This window comes from Ruditapes philippinarum, unplaced genomic scaffold (assembly GCF_026571515.1).
Source record: "Ruditapes philippinarum isolate M1 unplaced genomic scaffold, ASM2657151v2 ctg1793_1_1_1_1, whole genome shotgun sequence".
Classification (NCBI taxonomy): Eukaryota; Metazoa; Mollusca; class Bivalvia; order Venerida; family Veneridae; genus Ruditapes; species Ruditapes philippinarum.
Window position 1 is genome coordinate 50,845 of NW_026852121.1, and position 12,754 is coordinate 63,598.

At 30.0% G+C, this 12,754-nt stretch overlaps 1 protein-coding gene across 2 annotated transcripts in view; it reads left to right on the forward strand.

Annotated features, from left to right (window-relative positions):
* The window catches only part of LOC132749637 (neprilysin-4-like), a gene marked incomplete at its 3' end in the record, with an annotated part of 88,223 nt that overhangs the window by 22,533 nt on the left and 52,936 nt on the right, over positions 1-12,754 (forward strand). For both annotated transcript variants that reach the window (XM_060739494.1, XM_060739486.1), the window contains 1 exon segment: positions 11,561-11,663. In XM_060739494.1, the coding sequence (XP_060595477.1) occupies positions 11,605-11,663 (59 nt within the window).

Sequence of the window (12,754 nt, forward strand, 5' to 3'; positions counted from 1 at the left end):
ATGGTATTGTACGGTTGTGCATATATCTTGACGTGACGTCATTTGCGTAATACAAACACTGTTAGTGTTTTATTATTTATATGCGAGTCAATGAAAAATGTTTCTTTTTCACTTTAAACAGTCTTTATTTTGGATGTGTGGTAAATTGAATATAATATTCGAGTAGGTTCATTACTAAACTTACTGAAGCTTAAATTATTCAATATCCTTAATAGTGTGCGTGTGTTAGTGTACATTTGTGTGCGTGCTGAAAAGGATATATTTTGTGTCTTTTGTAAGTGACAAAAATCACTTTAAATTGTTGAATTAGAATCAAGACTTAAAAGTAATTGTATCTATTTTGGTTCATATATACCAGTGCTTGTATTGAGTAAGCGTCGTTAATCCGACAACGGAAAAACGACGCAAAACACATCTGAACACGGGTCGTCCAACATATTCTGATTCAGTACACAAAACTTACTACAGTTCACATGATAAACTGTGCTTTAGATCTTTTAAAACTTCGGATTATTCCTTTTTATATGACGTCATTATTTGCAATAAATTATTGTTTGGTGCGTGATAATATCAGGAAGAAAAAAATGTTTCTTTTTCGGAAAACAGACTAATATCAAGTAGAAAGAGAATTAAATTACTTTTGCCATCGTAACAACATATTAAATCCCTTTGATCATAAATGTTATTGATAATTATCAATTTTATCATATCTCTGATCCTTATCCTTGAGCACGTGATTGTTTAATGCAACTTCTAATTGGATGTAACCTACATACAAGGTGTACTTTACAAAACCTCAGAGGAATAAAATATCAAAAAATACTACAGGGAGTAATAAATATTTATCTTGTTTTCGTAAAGAAAACGTGCCTTCGCTTATATTTGTGATAGATATTATTCATGATAACTGTTTAATATTTGCTTTCAAAATAATAGGCGAACAAATGTAATTTTAATACATGTTATCGTTTGTGTGTGCTTTGATTTTTTTCTCAATCAACATAAACAGTGATTAACAATATATCTGTTAACAAAGATAGTTTATTCCTCCGTATGCATGTTGTGAGGAATGACACGAAATTTCCGTCATCCATGCCATATGAACAAATCTGCGCATGACCCTAAATTCTATATGACGCAGTTCTCATAAATGTATGTCGAATACTGTTTAAGCCGGTGTCAGGGGCCCCAATCAAACCAAGTCTGCTGAATTTTCAATTTTGTCTTGTTAGGCGGTCTTAAAGGATTCCATAGCAACTGTATGATAGAAAGCGGTATCATGAAATACATTTACATTTAAAAAAAACTATCCAATACGTAGCTTTGTGTATGAACCAGTTCGATACGTAGCTTTGTGTATGAAACAATTCGATACGTAGCTTTGTGTATGAAACAATTCGATACGTAGCTTTGTGTATGAAACTATTCGATTTGTTGCTTTGTGTTTGAAAGTATTCGATACGTATCTTTGTGTATGAATCTATTCTATACGTAGCTTTGTGTATAAAATTAAGAATAAGTGTTATGAGTTAGTAATGAGTTATGTTATTAAGTAATAAGTAATTTTCACGACGTCATTTGGTTTAATGACATCATATCTATTACGAGCATTGTCGTATAACTACGCAGTGGAACTAGATTGCTAAGTTGGCTTTATGAAAAACAATGATAGAAATGTGATCTATCATTGCCCATATTTATCGTGTTAAACCAAACTTCTTAGCGACGAAATTGGATTTATTTGATGATAAGCAATACGACTTAAGTGATTAACTGCAAACTGACATGCACACACGAGTGAAAACCATGAATAAATTGTGTCTGTAAGGATAGAAATTTGATAGAATGACGACTTCGATGAACTTGTGTTTTATTTGACGTCATCATAGCGTGACAATTTTTCTTTTTCTTTAAATTATCGTTCATCGTTGTGAACTCGCGTTTTTGGTTTTCTTTCTCTTTAATTAACCGGAAACGAAAATGCACCATGCATTTCTTTTGATGCAAGATTAATTATCTCAAGCAATTAATATATCAACGGATTAGTTTTATGATTCATCCAATTTTATGTGTTTTTGTCGTTTATTGTTTACAGTTATTTAAACTGTTTTTGACCCAAACCAAAAGGAACGAATATATTTTTATCTGCTTGTTTAAAATACAATTTTAGAACATTTCCTAATGAAATCATCCATATAAAAGAGAAATTCAAGTTTTTTTAAGTATTGCTGATATCTAAAGAATAAGTACTAAGCCACCGCCATTTTGATAATTTTTATTCTTTCGCGAGACTGGCGGGATAAAGATTATGACGTCTGTTACTCACATAAAGTATAGCACCGTACGCTGACATTACATAAACATATTTTGAAGAACAATAATTATTGCTTATCTAATAATTCTTAATTGATATATATTCACATATACATGCATGCATTAAGATGATTCTACAAAACTGCGTAGACAAAGTTTTGATATAAAAATAAGAAGTAAACAATGTACTAGAATGTTGAAAAAGATATGCAAATGACTTTGTTTTGAGGACGATGAAGTAATGAATTTAAGAATGTTTTGTATTTTAAAACAAAAACAATAAGTTTATTATGCCAATGACGTGTAATTTTCTAAGATCACTGTATTCATTTCCAATATTTATACAGTTTTCTAAATAGCATTTGTTAAAAACATTTTACTAACTTCTGGAATAAGATCAGTACTGTTTAGTCAACCTGACTTACCTGTACAAAAATTGCTACTTAGTAAGTAATTAATTATTTAAAACCAAATGATCTGAACAGTTTGACATTGACAATGCCCCTTTCCCAACTCCTCAATTAAGAATAAACGACAAAGTATGATATAATGGTTTCGAATTACTGGAGTCTATGCATCTCTAAGGTGAGATGGTTTTGACTCCTGATCTGTAACAACCGCAGTTAGCCAAAATCATATTTCCTGTTCCGGGCCATATGACATATTCTGAGTTGGTTTCTCATAAAATCAATCAAGAAAGTATTACATTTTCTTTTCCATCTGATTTGTTTTTCTGTTACAAATTCAAAGTTTAGTTTAAAGAAAAAGTGCGAATATAATTATGGCCTTAAATTTTCTGTTCTACTGTGTAGATTTTATATTTGTCCCTGATGCAATGTGTATTTATACTATATTGTTTATGTTATTCATAGAAACCACAAGAAATCACATCTTATTTATCTAACAATACTCTCTAAAACACAAATACAATCGCATGCTGCCCTCAAAGACTGTAGGAAAGAATGGCAGCTGAAAAAATGACCTAATTTCTTAACAATTAAATCTTCTTCCTCATAAATTATCGGGAAACTTCAAGAGGAAGCTTCTAAGACAGTTATGGAATAGTCAATTTTGTTAATATAACTCTACTGGAAACAACACGTTATCATTTAATTGCTCCCATCAATGTCTTTGTCTATTCCCGATGCGATACTAAAAAAAATTTGATGGCATAAAATTGACCGAAAAACTTGCACAATCAGATGTTTATTTGATGGATAATTATACAATATATGTTTTAAACATAACTGAAAATCAAAATCATAATTAAAATATAACACATGTTTTGTCTTGATTAAGGAACTCATATTATGTCGTTGAAGGAGAAATACTTTAAATTAAAAACTAAACTACTATGTAAGCCAATGTTTGGAAGTCTGGAACATGCCCCATAGACACACTATTTTGCTATGAATTTCCCATGTATGTACGTTTCGTAAATAAAATGTACTAGACACACAAAAGTTTCAAAATTATTTAATAACTTCTCTTTGATTATACGTGTATTTCAATTATAATTTATGTACAAATAAATATTTGTGACATAAGTACAAGAATACAGTATTTTTTTTGTTGGACGTTTCCCGCACTTTTTTAAAAAAATGAATATTTAACCTTTAGAAAAGCAGAAAGTCCTTGCTCCTCAAAAGTATAAAAAAAGATTGCCATAAAACAGTTTCAACGAAAAGCAGCATAAGATAAACTTGAATGCGATGACTTTAAATAGCTCGGATAATAAATGTATCACACCAAAGGCAATGCTACGTGCGCGAGTTCTTGTTATTTGTTAGACAAAGTGATGAGAAATTAATGACAAACAGCTTCAATATCGTCTGTCCAAGTAGAAATGTAATTAACAAGTCTAATAGATTCTTGCCTTTAATTACCTGCTTCAGATGATCGTTCAATATTGGACTGTCGTTGACAAATAAACGTGGACATATCTCTTTTATGTTTGAAGTGATTGGCGCGAATTGTACGGGAAAATATGTTAAACGATTATTTAACGACCATCTTTATAACTGTTTTTAATTTTTCTAAGTTTTAAATGAAATATTTAATATCTGATTTATTCTACTAAATTATTTGATATATGGTAGTAAATTTTAGATGATCTATAATCTGTTTTATTAACATGTACATGGTATATCTGGATTATTTTTCTTTTTTCATTGTTTTACGGCGCACTTCGAGTTACTGTCCATGCACCATAGCACCGGCTTAAGCAGAATTAAACATTTAAACACAAAATTGGTGACATTTTGAATTTAGTAGCTCGCTTTTATCAAAATAATTAGCAATGGTTTAAAGAAGCAAAAGCTATTAAAGCAAATAGTTTTGAACAGTTTAGTTGTATGTGATGTACACGATAGCAAAGGGAAATGAAATGTAAGCGATAAGTTTTCAACATTGTCAAAACCGGATGAGACTGAAACCGTACTTTTAAATTCCAATTCATTATTTGAATATAGAAAGTACTTTAACATCATTTGGTATAAATTACTCTTGGTCTCTTAAGTACACTCAGTTTTAATGATCAGTCTTTAGATCTGTCTAGAATATTTACTGATTTAAAGTATAACCTTTTTGAATGACATCTCTCTATTGCAAAAGATAAATACGGAGTTCTGTAAGGACCATGGTTGGTTCGCCGTTTCGATTTATTCAAAGGCTCTGGGCACGATAAGACAAAACAAAAACACAGATTAACAAAACAAATCGCTTTCAGAAAATAACCCTTTTGGGATTTTTTTAATATCCGCATTGTCTTTCTGCGCTTTTGTAAAATCCCTTTATAACACTTTTAAGGTCTCCTATATAAAAGATCCAGATAGGGAATTCACGATGGTGTGAGTATATGCATTACTCTATTGTCTAAGAATTCAAAAACACCTTGAAGTATTTAAAATACTTTAAAGTTTGATCATTTTTTTACTTCATACTTTTAACTTCACATATTCAAAATATCATTTCATATGACTGAAAATATAGAAGACATACTTGTTGACATCAGATATTTTTAATTGAATGCGTGACAATTAATTCTATGGAAAAATACTCCATCATTTTTTATTAGAAACAAAAGAACAAGCTTACTTTTATACCTTATAATTAAAAAAATACGATTATAACATATTATGGAATTGACCTCAATATGTATACCTATTACCTAATTAACATCATCATTCGCACCAATATTTTCTTAGACTAGGACACGGACTTTCCAACATCAGTTCTTGATTTTTAGTTCAAGAAAATAATTGAAAGAATAATTTTGAGTTTCTGCTGTGTACTCGTGTATGTAAAAGGGATATCAAAAGCTTGTGAGTACTTAATTGAAATTAATTCAATTAAATGTAACAAATATATTTATGCCATTTCGTACCAATATAGATATCAAAAGCTTGTGAGTACTTAATTGAAATTAATTCAATTAAATGTAATAAATATATTTATGCCATTTCGTACCAATATAGTCTTAGACTATGGCACAAACTGTTCAACATAAAGTATAATTTCTCGATTAATTTCTAATTATTTGAGTAACTGTTATTTATATGTTAAAGGGATACCAATTGAAATATATCAATCCAATTAAATGTAACAAATATTCATTGCATATCGTTTAACCATTGTACAAACATTACATAACATGTAAGGCGTCATGTAATATAATGTCATGTAATTCATCATATGTATACAAAAAGCGCACGATTGAATATTTCTTAGGTACAAGGAACACTTGGTAAGCTTAATTATCTTCAATCCGCCGGTGTTATTGGGTGACGAATTAAGGATCTAACATACAGTCAAGTGAATATTTATATATGTATATAATTATTCTTCTAAAACAATTTCCAAACATCCAAGAATACGTTAAATATGTACAGCAAATGTTTATATACATTATAATCAAACGTAATTTCATTTTTTATTTAAAAAAATTGTTTAAACTTTATCGAAAATAAATTTCTGATTAACTCCCTTTATTTTTATAAAATGTTAAATTCGGTAATATCATTACAAATACATTGTAATGCTTTTTGAACCTACAATATTGATAAATCTTTTGAGCATCAGATTTATGATATAAAACCAGAAAAAAACATTCGAAAATCCCAACAATTGTCCATTAATACGTAAGTCGGTAAAATATAATTCTAACAGGCATAAATACTGTATTTGATATAATAATAAATCTTTCATGTGAGGAAGCCATCCAGCTGGCTTACGGAAGGCCGGTGGTTCTACCCAGGTGCCCGCTCGTGCCTGAAATAATGCCCGGAGGGGCACCTTGGGTCTTCCTCCACCAATAAAAGCTGGGGAAAAAATCGACGAAAAAAATCGGCGGGACGCTCTAGGGTGGCCCGACTTGAGTGTACGGTCGCCCATATGGGTTTTCCGGCGGCGACCTTAAATAAACGCATTAAAAAAATAAACAGGATTATAACTTAACTGTTTAATGATATCGAAGAACTGCGAATAGGTGGTTCAAATAGCCATGATAATATTGTCAACAGCCAATATAATATTGTCAACTTTCAATTTAGTTGCATATAATATACCAAATCATAAGAGTTGAATTCACTTTTCTTTTTGTTTCACAATATAATCGTTATTAATTTTATTACATAAAATTACTCTCTTAGACTATTTATTAAAGAGGTGTTTGCAAGAGGTGTGAGTTTCAGTCACCCTTTAACAGCGTGTACATCTTAATAACATCAATTAGTTTCATTACTTCACGGGTTACTTCACGGGAATCATTCTACATTTTCTATTGTTATTATATTGCGACACCAGATAGATAATATAATCAAAGTTTTCACAACAGGATAAAACCTTTTGTCTGAGTCAATAGCCATAAAACAGTTAATCTGCACAATAAAGCTTCCCATTCAAGAAAATTGTCCAGACCTGTAATGAAACTATCTCTTGGAGACACGTCTTACTTGTTCCAAAATTGTCAATTCAAATGTCTTCATGTAATTGCTTCACGCCGCGAGCAATGTCTTTCACAAGACAAATTTCAATTTTCTAAGACAACGCGATTAGACATTAAGTAGAAAGTGTCTATAGAAACTGTAATTTAAAAGTCTGACTTTCAAACACAGTTTCAGGCGCTTTAATTTGGTTTAGAATAAGCGCAAGTTACGTCATACTTGTTCATACTGTGGATGCATTTAAATGGAAAAACTTGGTAGTATGTTGTTATATAACAAAATGCAACATATTGACGAAAATGACTATTGCATTATTTTACTGACGCAGCGGAAGCGATCAAAAATGTTATACAAAAATAGAGAGAGAGGGACTCTAAGTATGTATCAGGCTGCAATGAGGAATTAAGCAGAATTTCAAAAGAAAGCTCGTAAAAATCGATTATCGACTATCGAGACTGTTTTTTATTTAGTCTTCACAACAGACTTTTACCTTAAAAACTGAAAAAAAATCGTACTTTATGTTTTTATTCCGGAAATTGCAGAATAACCCAAATCACTTAAAAAAATACACGATGTTACATAAAAATTCTAGTGGCAAATATTGCTAGAATAGTTTTTGCCGCAATGTCATCTCCTCTTATAGAACAATTACATCAAGCGGAATGACAATAAAATGTAATTTTCATGTTTAAAAGTCGGTGCTAGGGGGGATGGACGGTAATTTGCACTTTCTAGTACTTCCATGAGCAGGCTTAATCAAAACAAACCTGCAACATTTACAGTTTTGTCCTGTTGGGTGGTCTTTAGGGATTCCGTTTTCCCTATTTTACCTTCTCCCATAAAAAATTCACGAAATCTGTAAGAAACAAGCTGAACATTATATCAACGATTAACTTAAATCCTTTTTGTTTGTTCAAGTTAATGCTCCTCTAAATGAAAAATTAAAACTTTATTATGAATTTGAATAACCTCAGCTGTATAACTACTAGTTAAATAATGACCATCAAAAGCATAAACGTCCATAGAACTATGGTTTACCTGTCAACATATTGATTCTTTATGATAACTCTACAATACAATTCGATTTATACAATTCATACCTTTAGTCCTAAAAGATAACATAAGTAACATTTCGTCATGTAACCAAAAAAAGACGGAATATAGGCAAAACTTTGAAAATGCTAGTCCTTAATCTGATATGGCCAAAAGTGACAAGTCCTTGCCACCAGTATAATGCGTAGGCTTACTGCGCATCCTTTCATTTCTGTATTTTGATTGTGTAATCCCATATTGTTAAAACGGGTTGTTCAAAATTTTAATCAGGGTAAATCAATTACAAAAAAGTCAGATTTAGGGTCAGCTCTCAGTGATGCGTGACAAACGATAGAAGTTGCAATATCGAAATCGAAATCAGTGTTAGAAGAATACGTCTGAAAGATTAAACTTATTACAAACACTTGAATATTATGTCGCACATTTTCCCTTTAGTTTCTTCGAAGATTGTAAATCTTGTTTAGATATTTATTTATAAATTCTGATTCGATTATTCTGATGAAGACAGTATAACAATCACGGATCTTGCACTCGTATTCTTTCATGTAGTTCTGGACTCTAGCGTAATAGTATATACTGCTTAAAAGCTCTGGACTTCAGCGTAATTAAGACTTCCGGACGACATGCTGGGCTGTAATGGAGATATTTCTTTGACATTTATATAAACGTATTAGAGTATCATAAGAGCGTATCAGCTAAAGTAAGTTATGTTTTTTTATTCCCTTTTTTTTCTTTTTGCTTTCTATAACATAGCAAAGTTAAAGAGACATATCTGTTCATTTGTAATAAGAGTCTCTTAGACGGAAAGTTTTAACCAATGTTTTGAAAATTAAAAACCACTACTTGCGTGTCTGAGGTTTACCTATCTCTACCTACGTGTCAGTAAGCATCAACACGACAGGTAAATATTTTATGTCTTGACAGAGATTGTATCTTAATTAAAATAAACGAACAGGAATCTTTTCACATTGTTCTGCAATCGGGTCAGCTGATCTAGGAGAATTCTCACCATATTATTTTTCTGAGTAATATATTTAGATATGTCAATGTTTCTATAAAATGAAAGGGTCTAATAAAATCATTTTTGTTGTTCTATTTAGTGTTTTGTTCATCGCAACTCTCTAAATGAAGTATTCATATACTTTATGTTGATATAATCAGTACATGTATTTTGATTTGATTGATTATTATATTATAAGCAATTTACTTTTTAATTAATTAATTAATTAATTAATGTAATTATGTATTCATTTAATTATTAATTGTTACTATTTATTTTTCAATTTATTTATTTTTGTAATATTTTTTATCTATTTATTTATTTATTTATTTATTATTATTTATTTATTATTCATCTATTATTTATTTATTTGATTGTTGATTAGGAAATAGATGCAGAAGTGAAATAATACAACTGAAAAAAAAATTCATTTTAAATGTTTCCATAATTAGTTTAATCAGTACATGTATTCAGCATTAGAAAGATCAAAGTCCTTTTGAAATTCCTACGGCCAATGTGTTTATTAACCTATGTCATTGGACTTGTCATAAAGGTTGATATGTAATTAAACCTTGAAAAGATTGTCCGGTTATTCAATAAAGTAGGCTGACAGAAGCAGCACTAGGAGAGCAAGCAGTTGCTTAGAAAATCTTACTAGACTTGATTAAAACTTCTTCTATAAATCTCTACAGATCTTGATTGCAAAGGCCAAATATAAAGAAATGTTAAAGTTAGTATTGTTTGATGTTTCAATAGATTGATTATATAATGATAATGTGTCAATAGTTCATTGAGTTTTCGATTTATTTTCAGCGTATAATCGACGCTGATACTCAAAATTTTACATGAATTAACCAGTTGCTGATTTTGATTGTGTAATTAAACTTAGATGTTAAATGAAATTTAATTATACTTGTATTAGAAAAATATAAGATATTTACAATTACAGTAATAAAAACAGTGTATTAAAATGACAAAAATCATCAAACAAAGTCGAAGATAATGTACGAAAGAAAATGATACAAATGGTTTATAAGAGATCATCAAATTTTGATATGCATATAATTTTGTACTTATAAATGATCTTATCCATTTCCAAAATTTCAATTTTCTTTCATTCTTTTTTTAAAATACTGTTTTATTTCTTTAATTTTACATTTAATACTGCTTAGATAATGCTGTCTGTACCAAACAAAAGTTGTTCTCGTCATTATATTTATATATGAATGTCATAAATAAAATATAAAACAAACATCGCAGTCTCTTGTGGTTTACTGTCTTATTCATCACGCAATTGTCCTGCAGATTTCTGAAAGCTTACATCAAAATGCCTCGTTTATTTTACATAATACATGTAATTTAAATTGAAATATAGGATAAGAAGACAGGAAACTATGTTTTCCTAACCACCTCCCTATACGACATCCTCTGTCTGCGTTGAACCTTTGCCAAAGTCGATTTTATATCGCTATTATTACCATTTGTAGACAACATAACTGTCCAATTTGCTGGGTAAATTCTTGCTAAACCAGCTTTATTTCAAAATGGGTAACGGAGTTTTAAGACGGATTTTAGTTAAGGCAAAAGGTGCAGTTTTTATTGTTTACTGTAGAAATGTAAAGTGAATTTAGTTTATTTACTATTTTTATTATTTATGCTTTACTTTTTTAAGATGTTGATATTTTATGTGTTTCAGCCAAAAATTACTTATTTGTAGTTGAAAAATCTGATTTTCAAAGGAGGATGAATCCTATTTTTGTTAATTCTTTAATTTGACATAATAAATCTGGTATTTTAGAAATGTTAATAATATATGTGTATCCTCTTGTTCTTGAGATTTAATTAACTTATACTACAGAACTATTGAACATAGTAAAATAATATTTGCATTTGGGTACATGTTTATAATTCATTTTTCTTCTTCTTTTTTTAAACGTATTTAAATGGTTATTTCTTGAGGGGGGAGTTTAATTGTATGTACATTATTTCAGATAATTTAAGCTATTTTGATTTAGGATAATCAAAAGGTAAATTGCATTTCAAAATATCTGTGATATGGATTATAATTGAGGTTCTAAGAGGTATTGTATTTGGTTCATTCTTTCTATCAGATATTGTCTTCGAGACATAGCATTGGTCTTTCTGTTTGTCACAACTATCGAGACTTCAGTACTTACGAAGTAAAACGCGCTAAAGATAAGATTATTAAGGGTATAAAAAGAAACATAACCATGCGTTTTAATGATTTCAGAGTTGCAGCCCTTGGATGGAGAGGAAGAGCAGTGTAAAGAAAAAATGAACGGAGGTGGCAAGCATTACGTGCTCGCAAATGGCGAAACTGTCGTCACATACGAGTAAGTACAAAGAGATCCTTTGTTCTAACATTAATTTGTGCTAAATCATTGCACATTTTTTCTTAGTTAAGTCATTGATTCGTGATAGATAATACCGGTTTTGCCACATTATATCTCAGTTGTTATATACGAGCTATCGTATGTGTTGTCCCTTGGGATTACAAAACGTTTGTGTCTAAGAATTAAAATTTCTTTAACCGGCGCTAGTTGACATGAAAGATGTTGCGCTTTCCGCCGTCTCATAATAAAACACAAATCTTAATTTTAACCGAGTTTACAATTTTCACAATTGTTTTCGTTTCCATTGCAACTTACTTGTTTTATTGTTCTCATCTTGTAGTTTTAAGTTAAGTTCTTCATGTCAAAAATAACTAATTTCAGACCTCCATTTCCAACTAAAAACTAAGTTTGCATGTTTTGAACGTACACAATTGCATACATTTGTAGGTTTTAATATAATAGTCTATACAATTCAATGATAGCATGGTACATTCTATAAATACTGGTTAAATTATATAATTTTATAAACATATTATGCTCAAAGCTGATGTTTTGAAAATACTGCGATAAAGAATCATTTTACATGTAAAATAAACATTTTTCGGTACTGAAACATGGTTACCATTTCAATTCTAGACACTATAGGTAATCGAAAATGAATACAAATTGTCACAAAATAACTTGCAGATTTCTTAAGAAAGTACTAAATTAACTGGACATGTAGTAGGATGTGCAGCTTCTCTTTTCTATGCCAATGACCAAAATAAGAACTGAAACAGGGTCATTGGATTTTGTCACAATTGGGTAAAATGATGCTTGTTATCTGTTGAATTCATATTACATTTGGAACATATTCGTTCGTTTCATGGGATATTTTGTTATGAGAGCCATGAGATGAAAGTCGACATCTTGTTAATACTATTTTAAATTTGATATTTTGCATTAATTCAGGTAACGTTCTAATTTCAAATATTTGAAAAACTCTGTTTAGACTATATATTTCAAAAGAGGTTACAGGACATATATCTTTTGGTCTGAAAAATAATATACAGCACTCATTAAGAGAATGGAATGTTAATTCTTCTATACAT